Source organism: Prionailurus bengalensis, chromosome E4, assembly GCF_016509475.1.
Source record: "Prionailurus bengalensis isolate Pbe53 chromosome E4, Fcat_Pben_1.1_paternal_pri, whole genome shotgun sequence".
In the NCBI taxonomy this organism is placed as follows: Eukaryota; Metazoa; Chordata; class Mammalia; order Carnivora; family Felidae; genus Prionailurus; species Prionailurus bengalensis.
This window is the reverse complement of record NC_057360.1, coordinates 57,457,561-57,485,350: the sequence shown is the minus strand read 5'-3', so window position 1 is coordinate 57,485,350 and position 27,790 is coordinate 57,457,561. Positions and strand designations below refer to the sequence as shown.

Here is a 27,790-nt window from a genome sequence, read left to right as displayed (position 1 = left end):
GGGGAATTTAGTGGAAAGGCAGGAAAAGACACAAGAGGCTCAAAAGTGATGACTGAGTGAGGGACGAGCTGAAAACAAATGTCCTTCATGTCTCTTTCACAGGCAGAAGAAAAGTCCAGGATATCTGTCCTGCCTCCCTCTGGCTGCCTACCGGGGTGACTCGGGCACCTAACTCAATGAAGAAACATTCCCACTATTGTGACTAAGCAAATAGAGCACAGGTGGCAAAAAAAAGATTGTGTAGGAATGCCTGATAAAGTTTTTCCAAAGCTCGTTGAGTTTTATATTTCTATTAATTTTAAGAAGTAGAAGTTAAATTGGGGCTTGTGCTCAGCTGGGCCCAAAATAGCTCCTGAATGAAGCTGGGGCATCTGTCATACTGAGGAACTGCCTGTCGAGGTTCTGCGACGCGTATGGGATCCTTTAATGCTGGGATACACTCAAAATGACTTCATGCCTTCTTTTCTTCAACTTCCCGTTTGAAAACATGGACACAGGTACAAACACGTCACTAAGGTGCTCCCCAAACCAGCAGCATCGGTACCTCCCGCCCAACTCCCCCCACCCCCCGGAATTCGGATGGGGCTCACGTTTGAAACCCGGTGTCAGCAGGATCACACAGCCAGCGCCGAACGTCAAAAGCCAGCAGGGAGGCTGGGTGACAGTCCTAAAATGTGGCCTACCACTGAATGCTCAACCTAACATGTCCTTCTCACGCTAAACCTTCCTACACATCTGGTTACCCCAGTGTTCTGTATTATCTGACTAATTTTAGTTACATCCTTTTGGTGAGAAAAAAAATCGATCCATATCCCTCTAAGAATTCTCTCCTGCTAGGGTGTATTTTGTAGGACAGGAAGGCTACTTCTCTACAAGGCATACCAGTCAAAGTAATGTTTAGAGAACACACACTCGAATTAACTTAAACCTCATTAAACGCCAGGCGACATCAGGAAGACCCGTCCCGATAGAACAATTGAAAACACACATACTATCTGGCTATTGGCTCTATTCAGCTTTATGAGGTGCTGTGGGTATTTCGAGGGCGCGGCTTCACACACGGGGGCCTAGCAGCGAAGTATAATAGTGGCTCCTCACCTTGAGGTGTCTGTTCTGCCACTGGCTTCGCCTTCACTTGGATCCCTCAAAACAAAGTGAAGGTGGAGATTTAATGATAAGAGTGAAAAATAGATCAAGAAAACCTGCATCTAACATGATTTTAAAGTTAACTCGTTAAGCAAACTTCCAGCGCAACACTTCTCGGTTACTAGGCAGTCGGACACCGCTTTGCACGCTTTCACGGCACCAGCTTAACGGTCATCTTATTGAGCGTCTACTGGGTATTGTCAGAGAGGAGATGCCAGCTTGACAGTTTAGGACTGCTTTTGTTTTCGTTTTCTTTAAGCAGGATCCTCCAATTCCCAGTCACAATTTAAAGTCAGAATTTATCATTTGGTTGCGTTCCGTTCAATCTACAGTTAAAACCATTTAATAATTTTCAACAGCAAGATCCAACTTCGTATTGGTTATTAAACGTAATTCTAGTAGTCGCTCAATTTAGAAAATACATAAATTAGCCTTGTAGTTAAAGCTCAACATACAGAAGTGTTTCTAAAAACAAGTACTGATTTTTGCATAAGCAATTAACTTAACTTCAGATGTGACACTCATGATTCATGCACATGATGAAATGTTACAGCAAACCAACAGCCTATCCAAGCAGGTGAGTCTAAAACATGAAATCAGTCTTAAACAGAAACATTGATCTTACCTGGACATCCACCTGTGAAATAAAACCAGGAAAACTCCACTAATTGTCCTTTTGTTGAACATCATGAATGGTTTTTAAGTCTACCAAAATTTTAACTACTCTGTCATTGTCAAATGCAATTAAGAATCGACACAGGAGCATCGAGCTACACACCAGTTTAAATGTGCGGAGCTGACTTGGGATAGCGAAATACCACCACATGGCTGGGAAAAAAAATAACCAACTCAAACCCTTAAGTTCATGTTTTCTTAATGTTTTAACCATTCTGGAAACATTTATACTATTCATGTAAAGTGAATGCAATAGGAATAAAATCAGGGCCACTGTCCTCATTCCCTAAATTACCAAATCATATCCATACACTAAGCTCTAAAACTCGAACTGGAGGTTAAAAATACGAATGCCTTATGCATCGCCTTTCTTGACAAACATACTGTGTAAAAACCATCTCGCTCTCTGAATCAAAAAGGACAAAGAAGACGTATTTTTGCATTCGGATTGTGGTTTCTTAAATTTCTATGTTTAATAACTGGCGTTTTCAACAGGAAGGGTAATGCTTCAATGACATCTATGTAAAATTTATCTTTATTACAGCACACGCACATAAATAAAACACTGACATGTACATTTTCAGTCACATGTTGGTGTGCTGGTATAGACTGGAGGGCAGCCCAGCAGCTGGGAAAGACAGTGATGCCACCGCTTTCATACAAAGGAATACACGTCTCATGGGGCTTCTGTTCTCTTTGTATTTTGCCATTGTAAGTCATTGTTAGCAAACACCTATTCCACTGCTGCTGAACTGTAAGCATTAGGGATGACACCCTCCTCTGACACTACTTCCCCTGCTGCAATTGTTGAAACTGTCACCGACGGGTCACGTCGTCCCCGCACCCTGCTCCTGCCTCCTGGATGCCAACAGAAACCCTGACTTCAAGGCATGTCTGCTACCTGGTGAAGGTTTCAAATCGTCCAGTCGCCACGGAGGGAGGCGGCTGGGGGTACAGAAAGCCAGCTGGCTCTAACACCATATGCAGCGTGGCAGGGCTCTCCAACATTTAAGACTTAAAAAAAGAAGCCAAATATCTTACACATAGCAAGACATACTCAACTGAACGAATTTGGTTATTCCCTATTAAGAGAGAGCTATGGTTAAAAACTCTTAAGGTTTGATCTAATCTCCAGTTTACACAGCAGCTCTATAGAACCTGTGCAAAACAAATGGTTCTAAATGCTACTTAAAAGGCTTTTGAAATAGTGCGGCTACATCCTCCCTTGACTGAGGACTCTAGCGGAAAATCACCTTCCTAACTGGCAAGTTCTTTCCTAAGACCAGAAAGCCACTCTCTCACGTGGTCGTTTCAGCCTACAGCCTCCTCACCGGCCGGGAAGAACTTACTAACTGGCTTCTTCTTTGTCATCACGGTTTTCAAGGACATGAATGATTAACTCTGAACTAGTCTCTATCCTTCCCTTCTTAAAGTTTAGCGACCCAGATCCCTTTCCTATTTCCCCTGCAACATCCTGTCTTTCCATCTTTTTAAGCAGTTGGTGGCACACGACGTAGTCGGTCCCGAAGTACGTGAGGTGTCGTGGGGCCAGGTTGGGCCCGGATCAGCCCTGCCCCTGAGCGTTCCCAGTTGTGCTGCTGGCCACGTCGGCTGCCCGCGTGCGGGTTCCATTTCTTCCGGCCTTAGGCACAGCGGAGTGAGGAGGGCAAAGGGACCAGAGAGAAGGGCGGGGCTTGAACCCAGGATGGACTTAGGAAGACGCGAGCGGGAAGGACTGACAATGTGGGAGCTGAGGTGAGAGTGACAAATAATAAGGCTGGAACAGCTCCGGAACATCAAGAAACTCTCCAGTTTACCTCCGAGGCTCCAACCCTCCCCAAAGTGCAACATGCTGCACGTACAGAAGACCCACTGCCCTTGCAGCCTGCCCGCGGCTGCAGAAGCCGGCAGGTTCACTCCTGGTCCCGAGACCGATGCTTTGCGGTCTCCTGCATCAGATCGTGGGCGGTGTGTGCACGGCCCGCTCTCAAGCTACACAGTGGGACGTGAGGGAATCCCGTACGCACGGCAGCGAACGCAAACACGTCCGCAGAGCCAAAGCTGTCCACGTGGTGACAGGTCACCTCACGGGAGAAGTGCGAAATTTTCCTCTTCTCTAACCAGACCCAGGATTAATTAAAACATGTCAAAAATCAAAAGATGTTAAAATCTGCTACCAAACTGCTGACAAAGGTCAGCAGACAAACAACCTCCTTCCTGCCCTCTCCCCCGCCCCGGCAGCCTCCCAGGTCCCTCTGCTATGTGACGTGTTCAGAAGCTGAGAAGAGCATCGTGGAACTTCCGAAATGTTCATGCTGGCTCCCCTCTGAGGCTACCTCTGAACGCCCTTAGCCCCCAGCCTTATTTTGTATTTTGGGACCCGCTTCCTGCCCGGCACTTACCAGGATTCATGACAACCTTATTTGCTCACTTTAAAAATTTGTCTTCCACACTATTTGACCAAATAAGGAAATGTTTATCGAACGTCATCTTCTGTGTCAGTAGGCACTCGATACTCAGCAGAAGATTTAGCGGAAAACAAAGCAAACAAGCGCATCCAGGTTCTCAAGGGGCTCATCTCAGAGCTGGAAGAGAGAGACGGTGAACGCCACGCCGAGCGGGGTGTTCGGGCAGGTAGTGTGGAGCGCTGTGGAGGAAGACAGAGCTGGGAGAGGGCGTGTCGGGAGGAGGAGGCTGTGATTGTCAAGAGGGGACTGAGGAAGGTCTCACCGAGGAAGGGACACTGCAGCAAAGACCCAAAGGTGGTGCGGAAGAAGCCGGCCGCGGCGGCGTGGGGGACGAGGACTCGGGGCAGAAGGAACAGCGGGTACGAGATCCCGCCCGGGGCCTGGCGTGCGCGAGGACATTCGGGTGCCCCGTGTGGCCGGTGTGGGACCAGCGAGGGGAAGGGGCAGAAGAGGGGTCAGAGCAGAAATGCACGGCCAGACCGCGTAGGGCCTCGGAGGCCACTGCGGGCTTCAAATCGTATTCTGAGCAGGGTAAAAGCAAGGGGACAGACGATGCTGAACACAGAAGAGGGGGCCAAGGGCGGGGGCGAAGAGACCTGTTCGCAGGGGGGAAGACGAGCGGTGGGTTCGGTGACCGAGAAGCTACGTCCAGGAGATGCTGGGACGGCAGAGAGCCACGGCCACAGGCCAGCAGGCCCGGCGTGTGCTCTCAGAAATAACTCAAGGCTCGTGGTCCGAGAACCAGAGGGACGGGGCTGTAGGTACCCAATGTGGTGAAGAATGAGGGAGGATGCTTCTGGGAAGAGGAGAGAGAGCTGCATTTTGGACACGCTCAGTCTGGGAGACCATCACAACGTCGGCGTGCAGAGGCTGGGTAGACGCTGGATATGTGAGTCTGTAGTTCAGAGGAGAGAGCTGGGCTAAAGGCAGAAGTGTGCGAGTTGTTAACGTGGGACGGAATGCAGGGTCACGGGCCTGAATGCGATCACTGCAACAGTGAGGCCAGCCAGAGAAGAGAACGTGTCCGAAGCCCGAACGCTGGGGCGATCTGACAGAGGTCAGGGGGAAAGGCAAGGGGACCTGAAAAGAACCAGCAAACAGCCCGAGAAGGAATAGCTGTTTGAGAGGGAGGAGGAAACCTAAAAGCGAGCGGGAAAACGTTTCAACTGCGTGCAAGGCGGCAGAACTGTGCGAGCCGCTCCTGGAGCGGGGGCCGCGTCGGTCTCGCTCACGGCCGTACCAACAGCACCCGGTAGGGTGCCCAGCAGCGGCAGGGCCTCGCATCTCTTAAACTGATGGCTCTGTGGCAACCCTTCATCCAATCACCCAACAGACCGTCTCCAGGCCACTTTCTTGCCACTTCTGTCCTGACCTCCTGTCAAGGGCCCTTTTACTATGTTCTCTCTAGAATCAAAATTTTCATTGCAAAGTAAAGGGAAATATTTTACACAAGGCTTCATGTACAATTAGTGATCAGGCTTTGCAACTCAAAACCATTTTCCTTCACTTTGAAATGAATCCTGGCTCAATCAGGAGAAAGTACTGGCTTTTAAAAAGGGCTTTAAATAGTGAGCCACATTCCAACAGCAGAAACCACTGCTGATCTAACTAGGACCCTGCAGGTGGACAGCCAGCATTATAGTCTGTCATGCAGAGTCTGAGCTTGTGGGTCTTTCTCTCTCAAGGTATCAGGCTGCATGGTCAGCGCCCAAATGGTACATCATTGTTGATACGGTTAGAAATTGATGTTGTGTTTGAGTATTTAAAGTTTTAAATTCAGGACGCCTGGGTGGCTCAGTCAGATGATCGTCCGACTTCGACTCAGGTCATGATCTCACCGTTAGTGGGTTCAAGCCCTGCATCAGGCTCTGTAGTGACAGCTTGGAGCCTGGAGCCTGCCTCGGATTCTGTGTCTCCCTCTCTCTCTGCCCCTCCCCTGCTCATGCTCTGTGTCTCTCTCTCTCTCAAAAATGAATAACATAAAAAAAAAATTGAGTTTTAAATTCAGCTGTGATCTTGGGCACACTGGTGCATGAGAAGACAAGAGACTAAAGCTGTTCTTCTCTTTTCTACTCGCACTCTTTGAAATCCTAAAACACTAATAACCTGGACAATAAAGTATTTAATTAATATCTTTTAAAGCAAGCATAATAACTCCTCCCGTTTTAAAGCAAGCGTAACAACTCTCCCTGCTCAAATGTCTATATGGTACAGAGCTTTACCCTTCCCCCTCGCCACTGCCTGTGCCGTCCCCGGGCCACCCCAGGCCGCTGCTGTATTGCTTGCCATCACAGCTAGCTGCTTACAGGCCTCTGCACAGACGCGGTCTTGTTCACCTCTGCGTCTTGCTCCTAGCACAGGGCTTTGTACATACAGGATTCTAGCAGGCTTTTAGGAGGACCTAATAATAGATCAAATGGACAGCCACCGCGCTGTGTTCAGCAACCTCCACAATCAATATGTGCTGTGCGATCATGCTTACGCTTCAGAAGAGAGCACGATTCCGCTATCTGATCAGAAGTTTGCTATGCTTGTGTCGTGTGTCTGCTGTATTTTCATGGTAGGCTTTGGGATGTAAAATTATTTAAGTCATCTATGTGACTCCAGGACACAGGCTTTTCACAGGGAAGGAAAAAAAAGTGAACTAGATATTATTACTGAGTGATTTAGAAGTATTCCCAAGACATACTATTTGAAGGATAAATGGAAACTCTGATTTCCTCTTCTTAAATCCAGGGTTTTGAGTTGGGGATAATCTTTTTGTTAAAATACACACATTTTTTTTTTTTTTAATGTCAAATTTTTGCTCTTTCCAATCTGTTTTATACAATTTAAAAATTCTTATCTTGCCCATTTTTTTCTCTGTCTCTTAGGGGAAAAATACTTTACATCTGCTTTGATTTTCTTCTTCAAACTTCTGTAAAAGAGGGGCTCTGGTGAAATACCATGAAACCACTCTGGAAAATCACCGCAAAGATTAAAGAAAAAAACACAAAACAAAAACAAGTCTCCTTTCTAATTCCTAGAGGAAGCCAAACACCACAGCACCTCGGTACTGACCTGCGCACGAATTTGGATGTTATTTTGCTTATTATACCCGTTGACGTTCCCCTCCTGGCGTGCGCGAAGGCGCCCGTCTCGTGGGAAGGGGAAGCGGGTGGCCCGTTGTGTGCCGCGCTGCGTCGCTCCCGGAGCTGTTCGCCGTGGAAAGTACTGCGGCTGGAGCTCCCCCGGGGGAAGCGGGTTCGGTCTGGGGTGCTGGCACTAATACTGTGAGCAGATGGGGAAGCAGCAGGCGCTCGCTGGGTCGCCCTGTGGGGACAAATGAAGATCTATTATTCACAATAATGGCAGAGAGAGCTCTCATGCTAGAAACTACCCGAACCTTGCCATGGCTACTTCCGTTAGGCCCCATTTTCTCTGCTCATGTTAGACATCCACGCGTTAGCTGCATTTAGGGTATCGCTGCACGGAGAGGGATAACATTTCAGTTTGCAACTAAACGCCTTTTATAAAAATACAGTTATTAAGGATTGAGAAGCTATTGAAACAAGGATACAAATACCCTTCAGTATCAGGAATGGCAGACTGGGGCTGCTGCATGTATATTTTTTTACTATTCTCTTAATTTCAACCGTTCAGCAACGTGGAACATGGATTTTATTGTTTATCAGAAAGCATCTGAATGGAGTCATTTCCTATTTACAAGCTAGGCTACAGGACATCACCAATACGAATAACGAACCGAACTAAAGATGTTCCTGAATTGGAGAAATCCTAGCATAGACAAATACTAGAAAAACAGGCATATCATTTTGTACCTAAAAGGGCTCTTTGAGATCATGTTTCTCTGACAGAGAAACAAAAAGTCTGGTTTTACTTCAAAAAGGTACCGGGCAGCAGCCAGGGTTAGCCAGAAGTCTCCATTCTCAGTCTCAAGTATTTTTGTTGTTAGATCATAAAAAATTCAATTTACCTGAATGACAAATCAGGCAGCAATACTTCAGGGATGGATTTAAAACAAGATCCTTACAGAAAATTCCTCTAGAAAATGATTTAAGTCATAAGCAACATTTTTGAAAACAGGTAGGAATGTGGTATGTTTATGTTACGATTCAACTTTTCCCTTTGCTACAGATACCGAATCTTCTCAGAAAGTTCTTAATGCGATGGTGCCTGTCATGTATTTTTGTTTTAATATTTACTTATTTATTTTTGAGACACACACACACACACACACACACACACACACACACACACAGAGAGAGAGAGGGAGAGAGAATCCCAAGCAGGCTCCACGCTGTCAGTGCAGAGCCCGACGCAGGGCTCGAACTCACGAACCATGAGATTATGATGACCAAAATCCAGAGTCGGATGCTTAACCGACTGAGCCACCCAGGCGCCCCTGGTGCTATGTTTTGAAATGAGGTGCACCCAGCGCGTTACCCGGGCCGGTAAGCTTCAGAGCCGTCTTTGATGGTTGGCAGTGTAACTTTAACAGGGTGGCCGGAAGTGGACATAGACTTCTGGTGGCGTGGTCGAGCCGAGGGGACAGCAGAAGCCACAGCCGAGCCTGCAGAAGATATGCTACTTGCGGACATCTCTGTAAGGCTTTCGACAGAAAACGGTGGAGAAGACCATGGAAATGTAAAAAACAAGAGAAACTGCAGTTTACTAAAATTTAAGAAACAGACCTTTAAAAATCTAAATCGACTGTACCTTTCATGACTGAGACACTTAAAAGAATTTACATTAGTGGCGTCATTTGTGAATAACAAAACCGTATTCTTGCCAAAAAGGTACAGAATGAATTTACCACCACCTTCCACTGAAAAGATCTCACACACGCTTGCTCTACAAATGCGAATCTGAGAAGGCATGAAGTTCCTTTTATGATCGGAGACCTTTTCCACTTCCCAACACTCAAGAGTTTGATGTAACATGCTGCTGTGGTTTATTGTCCCTCATCCAATAAGAATTCGTAATTACAGCAAAAATACAGTCTCCAGAAACATCATCAAAATGCTTTCAGCTCATATTATTAATCAATAGGTTAACTGTCGTAGGTCAAAGGAGCTACAGATTAGGACTTGGTATAGGAAAAGTAATACGTCAGAAATCGATCCTCAACTCCTTTTCTAGCCTGAAGGATCTTCTATCTGAGGATAATACATTTACTTTGCACGCCTTATAATAACACTTTTCATGTCCGTTAATGGAGAGGAAACCAGTGGTAAGCATGCCCTGTCCAGTCCACTGAAATGACGAGGAATGGGGCTAAGAACGGAATTTTATTTGAACAGGCTCCCTGCACTTTGGTACTATATTGGCGAATAGTCCTCACAACGCACGATGAAAAGAAGCTAAGTTTCTTAAATAATAAAAAGAATATGATTTATCATTCTTGAAAATAAAACATGTTGAGAATTCTACGGTTCTCAATCATCAGTTAAGATGGCCACATTTCTTTAGAGGAAGAAAAAGCAGACCTTCATCATTTGGATACAACAATGGCCTGATGGGAGGGGGAAGGGTAAGAAACAAAGGTTAAAAAAAAATGAAGTCATGGGGTGCCTGGGTGGCGCAGTCGGTTAAGCATCCGACTTCAGCCAGGTCACGATCTCGCGGTCCGCGAGTTCGAGCCCCGCGTCGGGCTCTGGGCTGATGGCTCGGAGCCTGGAGCCTGTTTCCGATTCTGTGTCTCCCTCTCTCTCTGCCCCTCCCCGGTTCATGCTCTGTCTCTCTCTGTCCCCAAAATAAATAAACGTTGAAAAAAAAAATTAAAAAAAAAAAAAAAAAAAAATGAAGTCAAAGATAAAAAGGAAGCGGCACGTAGATAAGAGAACAAGACTGAAATTAAGATCAGATTAGGATGATTAGTATGATGTGCTTTGTTAAGGGGAACACTTACTACCAGATTTTATCTAGCAAAGCTCGGGGTAAGAGCATTTATCTCCTCTTTCCCCAGAGGAGGTTCCCATCCTTCCATTCTGGTACAGGAGGGGAGACGCCTTCGTTAGAGTGCTTGCTTGCAACCATCCTCTCTAGTGCTCCCTTTTCCTCTTGACCCGTTCGGCTCCTCTTTGGGCAAGAGCAGAGTCCTGCACGACGATGACAAAGACGGCACCATGTGGCGCCGTGACAGGTACCTGCTGTCTTTTCCGTTCTGCAACGCCACGTATCGATCTGCACTCCTTTCACACACATACGTGTTCCTTCTTGCCATGCTACCTCCAGGATAGACATTGCTCTTTAAGAAGGAAAAAAAAAAAAAAAGCCATCTTAAAATTATAGCTGTGGAAAGCCAAAGAAATGAATTTAAGGTGCAAAGGACTTTGAAGAAAAAAAATCCATGGCAGCATTTTCATTTATCAGAACCTTACATTAATAAGCTCGATCTCACCCACTCCTCCCTCCCTCCCCCCACACCCCCCTCACCCCCTCTCTCTCAGATTGTAGGAGTGAAAGGCAAAGCCTAACAAGCTCGTACGATTTTAGCTCGTCCTCTACAGCAGCAGTGAGCAGGTGTTTGGAAGCAACAAGGAAGCTGGATTTTTATTCTTCCCTTTAAGCTGGTGGTCCGGAGAAGGGTGGGGGCAGGAGTACAGGCAGCGCTATGGAACCAGGGGCAAGAGACGACTCCACGAGAAACATCACCACAAACCAGAAACCTGTGGCGGTGACAATGGCGGCCCCCTGGAAACCTGCAGGCTGCCATTCTTCACCTGCTCAGGGGACCCCCCCACCCCACCCCAGTCAATGGTAATGTTAAGGGGACTAAATCTCCAGGGTCAGAGACATGCCCTGCTGTGGCCACCAACGGTGTGCGTGTGCAGGGCCTCAGAACATTTCCTCATTGTAGGTCTTAGCCAGGAGGCAAGCCGAGTCTGAGAAGTTCTGGAGAAATGAGAGGGAATAGGCAAAAAGGGACAGAATGTCCTTGTCATGCACACAAGCACTGATCTATAACCCCTGCTGTCGTGCCTGCCCAAATCCCAACTAGTTACTAGTACTAAACTGTACAGGAATGACTTCCAAAAGGGGTACATAATCTTCTGTTGAATCCTTATTCCAACAGAAAAAAATACCCTATTTCTGGCTAATCGAACTTTCACTATTCTCTAAAATACATAACCAACTTAAAATGTGTTTAACATAAGGGCAAGAAAGTTAATAGATATATGCTTCCACTAAGTTTGGAGGAACAAAAAAGCCTCATATAAACAAAACTGTTAAAGTGCAGATTTCAAACTCTTCAAAAGTGCAGGCTCCTGGGTGGAAGGAATTTTGTCACCATTTACATAAAAAACAAAAATTAAAAGCTACAAAAGTACGGCAGCAAAACAGACTAAGATTATGAAGAATATGTTTTTAGGTAAGACACTGTCCACATTAAGTGAAGGCAGACAAGTCAGGTTTCACCATGGAGAGATGCATTATGAAACTAGCTTGCATTACAGTTCTTAAAAAAAAACCTTTACTTTTGATGATTTCATCATTTGGGCTGTATTGTCACAGGAGCAATCTAATTGTGCACAAATTCCTGGCCAATAGTCTCTGCCCATTTTCAGTAACACTATTTTGCTTCTCCAAGTGTGATGGGTGAACAGTTTCTCCTTCAAAACTGTGCCTTCAAGGGGCGCCTGGGTGGCGCAGTCGGTTAAGCGTCCGACTTCAGCCAGGTCACCATCTCGCGGTCCGTGAGTTCGAGCCCCGCGTCGGGCTCTGGGCTGATGGCTCAGAGCCTGGAGCCTGTTTCCGATTCTGTGTCTCCCTCTCTCTCTGCCCCTTCCCCATTCATGCTCTGTCTCTCTCTGTCCCAAAAATAAATAAAAACATTGAAAAACAAAAAACAAAAAACTGTGCCTTCTGGATTCGGGATCTTCTCACGCCACCTCCCTTCTCTTTGCCCCTGGATGCCAGTGACACTGGGGGTAGCAGCCCCCCCCCCCTCCCCCGCCGGCCGCTGCCAAGCAAACAGCCGAGGATCATGTACAAGTTATAGAAACACAGGTTCACTGACTCCATGTGATACAGGTTTATCTGTAAAACTAACTTTTAGAACTGACTTTCCCAGTTCACATAACAAAGCTCTGATGGCTGATGAACAAGTAAGGCTCTTTTTATTTAGGATTTGGGACCTAGAGAGAAACTACCCTTACAGACCCCTTAACTCTCAGCTTGGCAACTTCCCTAAAGGGGATATACAAATTTTTCTGCATTTCCTAAGAAACCAACCCCTGTAGACAACCCCCTGGGCTTATTTTATACAAGACCGCATGTTATATAATCACACTATAATTTTTATGTAAAACGTTTTATTTTATAATCATTATCTTAACCTTTCTGAGTCTCCCTGAAAGTAGTTTCTCCTTTCCCTTGTTCTTTTAAAGATGGTGATTAATAGTATTTTTGACAAGACACAAAATTTTCTATTTTGTATTACTTAGCATATGTGACAAATATCATTGAAAAACACATTTTCAAGTTTTATTGTCTTTTGATTAAAAAACAGCATAACTGGGGCGCCTGGGTGGCTCATTCGGTTAAGCGTCCGACTTCGGCTCAGGTCACGATCTCACTGTCTGTGAGTTCGAGCTCCGCGTCGGGCTCTGTGCTGACTGCTCAGAGCCTGGAGCCTGTTTCAGATTCTGTGTCTCCCTCTCCCTGACCCTCCCCTGTTCATGCTGTCTCTCCCTGTCTCAAAAATAAATAAAACGTTAAAAAAAAAAAAACCAGCATAACATATTTGCATCTTCAAAACTCAACATCTGGCTTCCACGTTTCTAGACTAGCCAAGAGCTTACCATTAACTGCTACGCGCAAAATTTTTGGATGGGAGTTTCTGGAAGGGAAGAATATTGTTTCTTTTTCCTGCCTATTACTGCAGAAAGAGTCCTAAGGTCTTTCACAAAGAGAAACACTCCCATCGTTTAGAGTCTGTGATGTTGTGGGTGACGAAAAAGAAAAGAGATGATACAGATAACCAACAAATTTCACCAACCATTACATCTATTTAACCCTTTACCTCAGAACTGCCCCCACTGCTCTCTATAGCCTGTCAGTATCACCCTTAAGTCATACAGTAGACCAATGTTAAGTAATGCAGACTGACAAGTAAGAAATTTTACTACTGGTTTAAAAAGGTTTCTAATTCATAAACATTAAAAGTGCTGTTGGGGTGCGTGGGTGGCTCAGTCGGTTAAGCGTCCAACTCTTGGTTTTGGCTCAGGTCACGGCCTCACAGTTCGTGAGATCGAGCCCTGCATCAGACTGCACTGACAGTGTGGAGCCTGCTTGGGAGTCTCTGTCTCTCTCTCTCAAGGAAAAAAAAAAAACAAAAAACTTAAAGTACTGCTAAACTACATGACTTACTAAATTATCTATTCATCTCATGATTTATTTTTCCATCAGAAAGCAAAAAGCCATCGGAAGGGAGGTGGGAGGGGGGATAGGGAAAACAAGGGGTGGGGATTAAGGGCACTTGTGATCAGCACCAGGTGTTGTATGGCAATATGGAATCACTGTATTGTTCACCTGAAGTTAATATTACACTGCACGTTAACTAACTGGAATTTAAATAAAAACTGAAGAAAAAAGAAAGTGAAAAGCCATGTCATGCCATTTGAGTGCATTAAATATTTTCTGTTATATTCCATTTTTTGTTTAAAAGTTTAAACATTTTTTATTTTTGAGAGACACAGAGAAAGAGCGTACGTGCGTGCGTGTGAACCGGGGAGGGGCAGAGAGGGAGGGAGACACAGAATCTGAAACCGGGGCCAGGCTCTTAGCTGTCAGCACAGAGCCCGATGCGGGGCTTGACCCCATGAATTGGGAGATCCTAACCTGAGCTGAAGTCGGACATTCAACTGACTGAGCCACCCAGGTGCCCGCCCCTATTATACTCCATTTTACAAATTAATAGAATCAAGGGTAAAAATGTTTATTTTTTCAACCAATATTTCATAATGTGACAGCAACTGGATTGTAAATGCTCAGTTCCTTCCTCCTGGACATTACCTCAAAGGAAAGGGATCAGAGCTGTGTATCTGGCTTTTGTATTTTGGGATCGGGAAGCTTTGGGTGAGGAGTCAGATGACAAACATTTTATGCTTTGCGGGCCATGCCATCAATGTCACCGTAGTCTGGAAAATGCAAATTAATGGCAAAAAGGATGCACTTTTTTGTTTTTCGGCCCTCAGGCAACGATTTTAAAGGTCGATTACTATCCAGTTGTTGATGAGCTTGTGGAGATACAATTACTCTAATTACTCCAGCCATCGAAATTACGCCGGTAGCGTCTATTAAAAATTTAACTGTGCATGTTCCAAGGGTACGCACATAGCCAGGAGCGTGCATTAGCGCCCAGCATTAGCACCGGGGCCCTGGATGAGGGGGTGGGAGTGAGGGGGGCGGCTTGTGCAGTCAGGGACACTGGGGAGTGGGGTGAGCCACCTGAGGTTAAAAAAACCTGGTCACCCAGAAACCAAACTTCTGAGAAGGTATTTAAGAGAAATACAGTAATGACGTTATGTATCCAAGGACAAATACTCTGAAAAGCTGAAAACTCTGAACACCGCACGGACAGGGGAATAAACTGTGACACACGCGTCTGTCAGTACCGAGGAGAGAACGTGTAGGCCCTCAAGAGACCGCAGTGGCTCCAGGTGTTCGGATGTACAAGGACCCGATGATATTTTAGGTGAGAAAATTAAAATGTAACGGATATAGTACGATCTCATTTTTATAAAAAAATAAATCCCCTACGTACACGTATATTCATTTATGTGTTCTTTAAAAAGGAAAACCTATAAAGGAATTTCTCCCGAATGATAACACTAGTCACATTGGAAGTGGAGAATGGAAGGTAGGGTAAACTGTTAATTTTTCTTGAGACATTTCTGCACTATTAAAACCAAACAAAATGTATTATTTTGGTTTCTTGCATTGCCAAAATTAATACAGTAAATGAAGATAAATTTAGAACCAAGGGGCTCAGAACAAAATTTCTCTGTGAGAATCTTTTGGCTTGTGTTGTTTTTTTTCCTTAAAGATGATAAAGAAGTGTGGCATAAGTACCTTGAATTTAAACCAGCGTCAGAGTTGTTATGCCCTCTTTACCAAACATGCTTTGAAAAGCCACACATGCCTCAGCACCAACGATTCTGAGGAATCAGCATGTCGACACACAGGAGGAGATTATAAACAAGGGGAGAGAAGGTTTACATGGGGAAGCGACAGCCAACAATACAAGACAGCATCCAGCTGAGAGCTCGATGACACGATACGAGATCCGGAGTGCTCAGTCCCAGGACACTCGATCCAGGAGGTGGGGCTGGAAATGACCTGTACGAATGGCATTTTCATAACGTGAGGGGGGAACTTCAGACAAGAGCACCACATGGAAACTGGAGGAAAGAGGCAGCTGAGTATATCGACGGGAAAGTAAGATCCGCCCCAGTGGAATGACAGATCGCTATAGGGCGGCGGCAGAAAATAAGGGACCAGATCCTTTCTTTCTGTGCTGTGGGGTGATGATGCTCCAGAAACTGTCCTCTAACGGATGTTTAGGTAAGGGAAAATGATGGCCTGCCTGGGAAAACTACTTTTCTTAATGACGTCTTAAACTCTATTAGGGTTAAAAAGCATTTCCAAACAGGTCAGGGGGCAGGTAAAGTGGTTACATTTGTCTGTTCTGAAAATGGCTATGCACACCTATTTCAGAGTCTAGGCAGCGACAATCAAATCACATGTTTTAAAAAGATATGGTTTCAATGAACTACATGAGACAGTTGGTGCTAGGGAGTTTTAACCCCTTTGCAATTAGGGTTGTGCTGGGTTTTCTGGTATTCTACTTCATGTTTCTATTTAAAGTACTTTCTTCCCTTTTCTTCTCTTTTTCTACTTTCCCTAGGCTAAACCAATTTTTTTTCTTCTGTTGGTTTAAAAGCTGTAAGTTCTATTTCTGTTCTTACGTTGTTTGTCCCTAAGTTCCTGAACTCATGTTTGCTCAATGCTACTGTTCCTCTTTTTTCTTTTCTTTTTTTTTTTTTTTTTCCGAGAGAGAGAGCAAGAGAGAGAGAGCGCACAAGCTGGGAGAGGGGTAGAAGGAGAGAGAGAATCTTAGGCCCCATGCTCAGTGTGGAGCCGGACACGGGGCTCGATCCTGGGATCACGACCGCAGCTGAAATCGAAAGCCGGGTGCCCAACCGACTGAGCCACCCAGATGCGCCCCCTCCCACGACTTTTTTTTAAAACTTATTCTGATCGGGGCGCCTGGGTGGCGCAGTCGGTGAAGCGTCCGACTTCAGCCAGGTCATGATCTCGCGGTCCGTGAGTTCAAGCCCCGCGTTGGGCTCAGGGCTGATGGCTCAGAGCCTGGAGCCTGTTTCGGATTCTGTGTCTCCCTCTCTCTCTGCCCCTCCCCTGTTCATGCTCTGTCTCTCGCTGTCCCAAAAATAAATAAATGTTGAAAAAAAAAAAATTTAAAACTTATTCTGATCTTATCTTTTGCTGAAAGGCGTGGGCTCCTTTTCTTTTAATCTCCACCCCATTCTTACTTCCTGGGTATTGTCCACAATGTCGGTTCTGAATTTTCATTTTGTGTGTGTGTCTGTGTGCGTCTGTCACCACATACACACCTGAACCAGTTATTTCATCACGTTCAACTGCATATATTTTCCAGCGACACCGCAGATTCATTTCTCTTCCTGTCAGAGTACGGTTCTCCTCACACCACAGTGTTTCCAAACAGGTCACTATGTAACGAGGCCGCTGAGATATCTGCTGCCTAAGAACGTGCGTATCGGACTTTCACACTGAAACGACAGTTTGGCTACATACAAAACTCTGGGTTCAGTGTGAGTCTCTTTCAGTTCTTAAAACGTATCACTCTACTTGTCTTCCTGCATTCGTGCTACTGTTGAGAAATCTGATGTCAGTTTGAATTTTGTTCCTGTTAAGGTCATCTTCTACCTTATCCTGGAAACTTTCCAGAAGTTTTCACTTGGTTTTGGTGTGTGTGTTTCACTTTAGTGAGTCCAGGAGTAGGTTTTCCTTCTGGCTTCTGTCTTTCTGAATCTTTTAATTTATTTTTATTTTTTATTTGAGAGAGAGAGAGAGAGAGAGAGAGAGAGAGGCAGACAGAGAGGGAGAGAGAGAGAGAATCCCAAGCAGGCTCCACACTGTTCACACAGAGCCCGATGTGGGGCTCGATCCCATGACCATGAGATCATGACTTGAGCCGAAATCAAGAGTCAGACGCCTAACTGACTGAGTCACCCAGGCGCCCCGGAACATGTTTTTTAAAAGGATGGTTTCCAAGAGTATTTTTTTCAAAAGCAATCTGACAACAAATTGCAACGTGCCAGGATGTTCACTCACACTTGGGATAGTTGAAGACTTTTTCCTTTCTGGCCCCACAAGAGGGCTTGCAGTCACCTCACTTTTTGACCCAACCGTAGTGCTGCCAAGTTTCCGAGCTAAGTCCTTGTCCCACTCGTCTTTCTGTTCACTCTCCACGCTGTTAGCCTGAGGCCTCTTGGTGTATGACACGGCAGGGGGAATGGAGGGCCCAGCTGTGAACGCAGTAAGAAAGCACAGTTAGCCGAAGATCCTCGGACACAGTTTCTCCTGGTGAACAAAACCTCTAAGTTAAAAATATCCTTCCTTATATATTTTACACTTGGAACCAACATTAAACTGTTTGATTATAAAAGTTAGGTCAGTCCCTAAAAGGGGGATTCTATTAATCATGCAATAATAGAAATGTGTGATAACAGATGATACAAGCACATAAACACATGAGTGCGGAGTTCTCGATAAACACAAGTTTGGGCAGGACTGGTGTCTTTTCACTGGTTTGACTTCTCCCCACCATGATCACTGAAACGCCGCTGCTTCTGGTTTGCTGAGATGCTTCGCTGGACCTTCAGGTGGGCAGGGGACTGGAGGCTGCTGTTGTTCAGGTCACTGCTGGGCCGTGACCTCTGACACAAGCTTCCGCTAGATAACGACTCGCCGCCTTCAAACTATAAGGAGAAGACAGACCGCAAGGATTTTAAAAGAAAAATGTTTATGCAAACAATATGCACTCCTGGTTTTCTAATCTATCCCAAGCCATACGAAGAGTAATCAGAACCGAAAAGAAAAATCAGTTTGGACACAGAACTGTGAGTTGGCAACCAGGAAGGGAGAGAACTGGGTACAGTGGGTCTCCACGAGTCTGTGCGCCCTTCTGTTATCTTGTACAAGTGGTTTGGGATCCTTAGTTTAGTCAAAACACCAAAGACCAGTTACCACTTACTGAATGGTTATCATATAGTAGGTGTCTTGCTAAGCAGGCTCTTTCTACGTTACTTTGTGTAGTCATTACAATAAATTCAATTGTTCACTAACCTGAACTTTACAGATGGAAAAACTGAGGTTAGGAGGACGAAGGGCAATCTTTGGGATTCAAACTCAGGCATAGTTGGAATTCGAACTTAGGATGAAATCTAAAATTTTAACTTCAAACATCTGCTTTTTTTTTTTCCTACCACACTTAACAGAACAAAATTTGGCTTATTGACTCTGATTTAGAGGCTACATCTATTTAGATAAGCACAGTAAATAGGGGGTCGATACACTAGCCCTCTCCCTGTAACCACAAGAGGTTTGTTGCCTGCAAACTTCTGACTGGGTCACTGGCATCCCAAGGGAAAATCTAAATTGATATGTAAAGTTACTAACGACAAATAGCAGAGTTATACTGATGAGAGTGGTAACAGATAACACGGAACACACAGTAAAGTGCCAGAAACTGTTTTAGGAACTGTGCAAGTATTAGTTCATTTAACCCTCTCAATGACCCTCAGAAGTAGGTACTGTTATCCTCATTTCACGGAGCAGGGATCGGAAGCACAGAGAAATTAAGGAAAGTGCCCAAGTTGATAGTTAGTGGCTGTGGGGGTGGAGGAGGGGTGGGGATTCAAACCCAGTGAACCTGGCTCCAGAGTTCAGGCTCTTACTACTTAGAGTAGCCTCATTTGTTTGTATTCGATACAATTCAAACTTCATTTTAACTCCTGCACGGGCTGGGCTCTATACTTATGACGCCAGTGCTTGCTTAAGAGGAAAATTAAAGATCTCAGGATGAAATCTCAACACATAAGTAGAAATAAGTCAAAGACTTTAGAAACAACCATTTTACTATTTCCCACTTCTTAAACTTCTCTTGATTTGCCTTCTTTGATACCGCTTCTCCAGCTGTTTGTGTCTCCACTGAGCTCCTCCCCCCACTGGAATGGCAGTACCCAGCTGGCAGGGCCAGAGAGGGACAGATGAGTTACCGCGTGCGAAGTCCTCAGAACAGCGGCTGGCACGTTAGTGCCGTGCTCCTCTGACGACAGCTCGCAAGTCTATTACTGCTGCTTCTAACACTCCCTCCAACCCAGATCTTTACACCCAAGTGTCTACTGAAGAGCTCCACCCAAGAGGAATCTCAAATTCACCCACCTCAAGTTGAACAAACCTCCATTTTCCCCCTGAAATCCACTCTTTTCGTATCCTGGCAAATACGTCTCACAAAACCAGTCACCTGTGCTACAAATCTGAGGGTCCCTCGGCCTCGTTTCCAACAGGCCGCCAAGTACTGCTAATTCTACCTCTGACCTGTCAGCCTGCTGTGGGTGTCTGTCGTCCTGTCTGTCCTGGAGCGCCCGGCACCTGCCCCCGACCAGAGCAGCGGCACGCTGTAAGCGCACCGCTAACTGCGACCCCCTCTAGAATGAGGGCTCCTTGCGAGCAGAACACGGCAGAGTCCGTAAACGTCAGCTGAACGTACTGCTTCGCCAACAGCTACCGTCTAATTAAAGAGAATTTCAGCCTATTCCACAAAGTGCCTCCCACAGGTATCTAATCATTAACAAGCTGTCAATGTTCTCGGCTCTGTTCTTGACTCTCAATTCATACCTTTATTTTTGCTGTGCCAAAGGACTGGTTTTATGGTTCAACCACCATCTGTACAGTTATTCCTGACCTGAATCTATCTCCTTATTATACAGATCTCTCCTGGCCCTGAGAATTCCCCATTGCAAGGATCAGAGCCACTGGATGTTCTAGAAGGCAAAATACCCCCAAACAACATTTTCCTGGGTTCCCACCTACTCAAATCACTTCAGATACATGTTTTGTTTTAAATGCCATCCCTTCCTTCCATCTTGTCTTCCTGCACACCCAGAATAACCATGTTCCTTTGTGCAGGGCTGTTGTTTCTGGAGACACAACCCTGGGGGCTCTCATTCTCAAAGACTAGACTGTGTGTGCCCCTCGGAGCTAAGCAAGGTACTCGGTCTGCTCTTGCATAGCAGAATCCCCCCTGGTACTTGGAAATGAAATCAGCTCATAACTTAGCATCTTGAGTTTGAACTCGAAAAATAAGAATGTTAGGGCCTTTATATTATTTTCCATACCATACAGAACAGATGTGCTAACATTATATCTTAGCTGTCACTTGTCTCAAGAAACAGTTGACATTAATCTGAAAAGGTAAAGAACTTACTTCAGGTGGTTTTCTACCTAGTAGAATATACGTAGCCATAACTTCATCATATTTCTGATTTATTAAGGCGTCATTTATCTCATCTCGCGCAAAACCCATGGTGACCATGATGTCTAGAAAAAAAATGCAAATTTTCTGAAAATGGGTTTATTTTAGTAAACAAACCAACAAATGTAAGTTTGCCAACACAAGATATGAAAAATTCTGGAATTTTAAAGAGTAACATTAACTACCAAAACTTCTGTATTATTAACACACAGATACTGCATATTCAGATGCTATACAGTCACAATTTTTCATACAGAAACTATACCATGGGATCCACATTCACGTGCCTAGCCCGCTTCTCACCACCTAACACATTCCTGAGCTCCTCTGTTCAGCCAGAGACACACTAGCCATCTGTGACACACACAAAACCCCTTCTTTCTTTTTCTCTATCTGTTAACACACCGTCCACCACCCATGGAGTGGTTTCTCTCATCTCCTAACAACTCCTACTTTCTGATCTGAAGGCAGGCTGATTCTTCTTTGGGAGGCTTGAACCCCGCAGTTGCTCCGAGCCGATTCCTAACACCCTAGAACACGCCTCCCTTGCCCCTCTGCTCTCGAGACAGAGAGGGGCACGGTTGAGATGAGTCAGCTGTGAGTTTCTGCTGGCTTTGGTAACGGAGACAGAGTTGCAGAGAACAGGTTGGAAGCAGAGCGCGGCTGGGTGTGGGAGGATGCGCCCCGCCGAGACGCCGGAAAATAGAAAGGGAGAGCCAAAGTGTTCATCCCCTCAGCTCAAGTGCCTCCACATTTTTGGTTAAAATACATGCTACGTTTTGCTGATACTTATCAGTCTGATCAGTGCTGATACTTAAACCATTCCTCCTGTTAGGGATTTGCTGAAAGAAAAGAACGAGGTTTACCTACATTATTTTAACTTCTGTATCACTGTTGTCAAGAACTGAAATGGACTTTAAAATACATGAGGACAAACTTGAAATTGCCACGTTTGGTGAAAATTCAGGGACAGAAAAGATGACAATGCAAGTGTTTTCCAAATAAAAACGATTTCCTATTTATGTTTGTAAACACTATCTTGGTAGAGTGCAGGTCTCTTACAGCGTAGGGACAGCACGTCTCCCAGTATTTAAATACTTACCTATCCGTTTCGTGTCATTGAAATCTGGTTCAGGCTCAGAATATGGCTTTAGTTCTTCTTCTTCGTGACCGACATTCATCCACCGATCTTTCATTATTTGCTAGGAAATAAACTTTACATTATGTTTGGCCAATCAGAACATTCCACCACTTATTTTAGCTCTATTTTTAGCTAGTGTGAAATTTTTGGGTTCACTCAGCAAGGATCATGATGTTTTCAATCTAAAGTCACTTTGCAGGTTGATTGCCAGGCCGAAAGAGGGGTGAGGCTTTGGGACGCACTTACATACCTTGTGACAGTGACAACTATCGTCACGCACACTCCCTGAATGTATGGATTCAAAATAACCTGCTGCCCATATTCCTCTAAAAGGAATATTATCTCATTTGCAAGTTTTAATCTCAGAACCCAGTGATTTCAACCTTTGCTTCGTCCTATTGCATTTAAGATTAGTGAAGAGAGTATTCATTTTTCCTGGTCTTCTACCCAATGTATACTTATACACCTGCATTTTAAAGTCACCACTTATAAAAGCGTTTGGAAAGCAGACACCACGGGGAATGGAAGACAGGGTTAGTAAGTAAAGACGGCTCAGAGAATGTGGAAGGGGAGAGTGGTCAGAATGTCAGAATGGAAGCCAGACTCAGGGATGAGCAAGGATGGGGGTGAAAACAGGGACTGGTGTGAATTAGAGTCAAAACCAGGAGAGGTGTGAATTCGAGCAGTCCCGGTTTGTTAAAAGGCAACCTCATTGGGGGCATCCTACGGAATGGGGAAAATGTTCACAAACATATATTGGAGAAGGGGTTAATATGCAGAATACATACGGGAAATCTGACAATTCAGTAACAACAAAACTGCCCAATTCAAAAATGGGCAAAGGACTTGGATAGATATTTCTCCAAAAGAATATACACCAAGAGCCAATAAGCCTATGAAAAGGTCACTAATCTCACATCACTAAACATCAGGGAAATAAAAACCACAACGAGGTATCACCTCACTTCTGTCAGGATGGCTACTATAGAAAAAAGTGAAAGTCACAAGTGTTGGCGAGGACGTGGAGAACAGGAGCCCGTGGGTGCTGCCACTGTGCCTGCACGACGGTGTTGCTCCTTCGGCGAACAGTGCGGAGGCTCCTCAAAAGGTACCACCAGACCTATAAATACGATCTGGTAATCCCACCTCTGGGTTTATGCCCACAAGAACCGAGAACGGGATCTTGAGGGGTATCTGCACCCCCGTGTTCACCACAGCTTTCCTCACAACAGCCAAGGTGTGAAGCAACCCAGGCGCCTGATGGATGAACGCGTAAAGAAAATGTCGTCTATACACACAACGGGATGTTACTTAGCCTTAAAACAGAAGGAAATCCGTATGCTGTAGCACAGATGAAACTTGAGGACATTTCTAAGTGAAATAGGCCAACCACAAAAGGACAGATAATCATTACACGAGGGATCTAGAGTAACCAAACTCACAGAAACTCAAATTACATCCTTGGTGATGTTCTCAAGTTTAAGATGACAATGTTAACAGACTGAAGATAATAACGAGTGGGATGAGACTTGTCACAGATCTGCAGCAAGTGAAAGATTCTGGAAGAGTAAGAGTCCATCACATGACAAGGGACTGGAAGGGAGAACGCGGGCCACACGGGCAGACGCGCAAGGGCAAGCGGCAGGGGTGCGTGTCTGGAGGACAGCGAGTTCAGAACGACCGGAGAGCACGGGGCAAGATGGGTGGGGAGGCAAGATGAGGGTAGAATATTAATAGGGTTTCTTTCAATCACCTAAGGGGCACGTCTGGAGGGTGTGATTTTGAAGTCTCTCTGGCCAGTGTGTGGAGAGTGAACCAGAGGGGTTCGGGACTGGAGGCCCAGAAATCAGCTAAGAGGCTTAGCAAGAATCTAGGAGAGAGGTGACGCCCGTCTGAATTAAACGGAGGCAGTGGCGAGGGGAAAGGACGGATTTTCAATACTGGGCTCGTAAAAATCAAGAAAACTTTGTGACTGGATACGAGGGGGAATAAGGATGTGGGACCGTTCAGAGGAAGAGAAGACGATGCCCAGGTTCCTGGTGTAGACGACGGAGTAGACGTGGACACCACCTACTGGGAGAGCAAATTCAGAAAGAGGAGGAGACCGGATGGGGAAAGAGGCGGCTGAGCGTTGGAGCAGAGGAGTTTGAGGTGCTGGCGGATAGATATCCAAATAGACATGTTCTGTAATGTTCTGTGAGCTCCAGAGAAGCTCAAGAGAAATCTGGGCTGAGGACGGAGATTCAGGAAGCAGCCGACACACGACGTCAGAAGCTGTGGATTCTCCAGGAATCCCAAACAGAGTCGGAAGGAGTAGACGGGGGTCCACGGCACAGCCCCACGGAACACTGGCATTTAAGGGTTAGAGAGAAAAGTGACCCGAGAAGTGCGTGGAGGAGGGAAGTCTGCACAGTGTGACACGGAAGGAAAGGCAAGAGTTTTAGTTTTTAAAAATGTTTCACTTATTTATTTTGAGAGCGAGTGAGCACATGAGCAGGGGAAGGACAGAGAGAGAGAGAGGAGAGGGTTCGAGAATCCCAAGCAGACTCTTCACTGTCATCACAGAGTCTGACCAGGGGCTCGATGCCATGAACCAATCGCGTGATCGTGACCTGAGCTGAAATCAAGAGCTGGACGCTCAACTGACCGAGCCACCCAGGCGCCCCAAGGCGAGTTTATCGAGGAGGACACAATGGTGTCCTGTCAAAGAAGGTGATAATAAAAAAGTAACCTGCTGTGTTTAGGAGCAAACACGAGTGGCATCCCTGAGGGAGGTTTCAGGGGAGCAGAGGGGCCACTGAGAAACAAGGCACAGGCGAGGACACGCGCAGCGTAAGCGGAGCTACTTTTTACAAAGTCGGGCCGGAAAGGGAGGAACACGAGGGATTCTAGGCAGGGACTGCGGGCTTGAAGGGTGCCTTTTTCTAAAATGGGAGACACACGTACAAAGGCTGTGAGACAAAGGTGGCAGCAGAGAGGAGGCTGGACGGGACAGAAGAGGGAGCTTTGCTGAAGGAGAGAGCTAGGAGAGGCACACAGGGATCTGCTTCACTGAAGTTAGAGCCCTTGAGGATAAAGACTGGGCCTTCACTACCTTTCTCAGCACACGCGATTGGTGCTGCGTTTGGACTGGGCAATATTTTGTTTTATTTTTGATGTTTTTATTTATTTTTGAGACAGAAAGCACGAGCAGAAAGCACGAGCTGGGCAGAGGGAGAAAGAGACAGGGACCGAAGTGGGCTCTGTGCTGAGAGCAGAGAGCCCGACGCGGGGCTCGACCTCACGCACCATGAGGTCATGACCTGAGCTGAAGTCAGATGCTTAACCGACTGAGCCACCCATGCGATGCGGCCCCGGGCAATATTTTAAAATAAGGCTGCTACAGAAGCCCCAGGTACAATGACATGTTGAGAGGAGCTTAGCAACGAAGACGGCTGAGGAAGCCGCTAGAACTTCCGGGAGACAGACAACCGAGGGCTGCGCTGGGCCTGAGGACACTGAAGAAGGAAGAGCTACAGAGGTATCATTCGAAGCACCTGATGACAGAATTTGTTCTGGGAACGAGGGAAAGAAAGGCTGGAATCCAAAAGGGTTCTGAGGATTCTAAGTCAGGCGCCTGGTGGAATCAACCACACTGTATCCGTGAATTAAGTGAGAAACGCAGGAGCAGTAACAGATTTGCTAGGTGGAAGATGGGCAATTAAAAGCAAAATGAAGATACTCCAAATTTCCGGATATTTCTCAATTACACTGTGCTTGCTTGGTGTTCATTTCATAACCATTGTGTGTCTGTCGTCATCAAGGAGAAAAACGTGTGTGGGCCACAACCCGCAGGCAACTTGTCTTTTACCTGGGGAAGTAAGATTTGCTCCTGAAACCTGAAAGTATCTGAACACACGACAGAATTAATTATTCAAAACTGTGCTATTAGCAGTGCATATTGTGCTTATTAATAAAGGGCAAAGGGGCGACTTGTGGTGTGGGCTGGGGTTTTCAGGGAAGGAATCATAAGGAGAGAGAATGTGAAGCGACTCTGGAAACACCGGGAGAATCTGGGTTCGTGGAAGAGTCAAGGCAGAAGAATTCAGGAGGAAACAGTGAGGAAGCTCCCTTCTCTGACTCGGAACCAAGGTAACGTGGAAAAATACGGAAGAATGGGAGATAAAGTTAGTATCTTCAGATGACTGGATTTAAACATGATGTGATGGGCGATGGAGAAATGCTGCATTTCACCAACATGGATGTTACACAACATTTTTTAATGTTTATTTATTTTGAGAGAGAGAGACAGAGAAAGAGAGAGAGAGAGAATGAATGAATGAATGAATCCCAAGCAGGTTCCACGCTGTCAGCACAGAGCCTGATGAGGGGCTCGAACTCAGGAACCATGAGATCATGACTTGAGCTGAAACCACAAGTCGGACGCTTAACCGACCGAGCCACCCAGGCGCTGTGAGAGGAACAATCTGAGGAGACGCAGCAGGAGCAGGAGCCCCGCTGGTCCTCACACAAAGTTAGATCTGAGGCAAGGCTCATCCAGGGAGAGTGGGGGAAATCCCAGGGATATGGAGACGCCAGGGCAGCGAGGAGAGAAGGAACGCGGTTTTGCCGTCCTTTTGTTCTTACTGTCGTCACTGGGGATTGCCAAGGGCCCCCCCAGCACGGTCTGTCTCACAAAGGTAGTTGGATTTCAAAGCAAAATAAAAATCGTCTGAAGAAAATTTTCCTTTGGCCAAAGGAATGGAAGGTAAAGGTGGGAAAGAAAATCTGCTTAAAGGAACGCGAAGAGGCATAAACTCTTAATTCTAAATGTGAAGGCCTTTTCCAAGAATAAGGCACAGGGAACAGCAAACTATGGATGCAGAAGAGGGAAGACCCATGTGCAAGAAGCTGTTCTTAGCTGTGTGAACCTCATGCCCTAAACACTTCTTCTGTGGGAACCAGGGTCTGCCCTGAGGCCAAGGCAGAAAGGCCCCCGGAAACGGAGGTGCTGCGGGCCAGGCGAGTGGTCACGTAGCCCTCGCCGTGTGGCTACAGGCGCAGTACAAGGCCGCACGGCACGCTAGACCTGCCAAATAAATGAATCCACTTCAGATTTCATTTGAGATCTTGGTTTCTCTCTTTAAAAAATGCTCATTTATTTTGAGAGAGAGAGAGAGAGCTCAAGCGAGGGAGGGGGAGAGAGAGGAAGAGAGAAAATCCTAAGCAGGCTCTGCACCACTAGCACAGAGCCCGGCATGGGGCTCGATCCCAGGAACCAGGAGATCGGGGCCTGAGTCAAAAGCAAGAGTTGGACGCCCAACCGACTGGGCCACCTGGGCATCTCTCTCTCTCCTCTCTCTCCCCTCTCTCCCCACGAAGTAATCTCTAAGCCCAACGTGGGGCTTGAACTCACGACTCCAAGATCAAGAGTCACATCCACATGCTCTACCAACTGAGCCAGCCAGGCCCCCCCTGAGATGTCTCAAAATGAGAAACAAGAGGTCAAACAAGATTCCAAACTGAACAAGAGAGAGCTCGCTCCAGCCACCACTGCCAATGGACACAGATGACTATTTGCTAGAAATTCTACCAAAATAACTGATTCAGATTAATTATCAAGAAAGAAATTAACAGTGGAAATACACAACTTATACCTTAGGTTCACATTAAAAATTTATGGACTTCAGGATTGCCAGATGGAAATTTTTCTTAAATGGTTTTAACCCCTGTAAAAGTTCACCATATACTTCTGAATCTGTATGTAGAAATCTTTCATCTATTTATTAAAAA

General features: G+C 45.8%; 1 protein-coding gene across 2 annotated transcripts in view; it reads right to left on the bottom strand.

The window, feature by feature from the left end:
- The window catches only part of MARK1 (microtubule affinity regulating kinase 1), a 118,914-nt gene that overhangs the window by 4,538 nt on the left and 86,586 nt on the right, over window positions 1–27,790 (bottom strand). Inside the window, exons 10-17 of one of the 2 annotated variants that reach the window (XM_043568760.1) lie at window positions 21,980–22,079; window positions 20,830–20,942; window positions 18,166–18,319; window positions 17,673–17,866; window positions 10,439–10,539; window positions 8,736–8,900; window positions 7,350–7,601; window positions 1,099–1,143 (exon numbers count right to left, since the gene is read on the bottom strand). In XM_043568760.1, the coding sequence (XP_043424695.1) occupies window positions 1,099–1,143; window positions 7,350–7,601; window positions 8,736–8,900; window positions 10,439–10,539; window positions 17,673–17,866; window positions 18,166–18,319; window positions 20,830–20,942; window positions 21,980–22,079 (1,124 nt within the window). The remainder of the gene's footprint in view (window positions 1–1,098; window positions 1,144–7,349; window positions 7,602–8,735; window positions 8,901–10,438; window positions 10,540–17,672; window positions 17,867–18,165; window positions 18,320–20,829; window positions 20,943–21,979; window positions 22,080–27,790) is intronic. The other variant, XM_043568761.1, reaches the window with a different exon arrangement.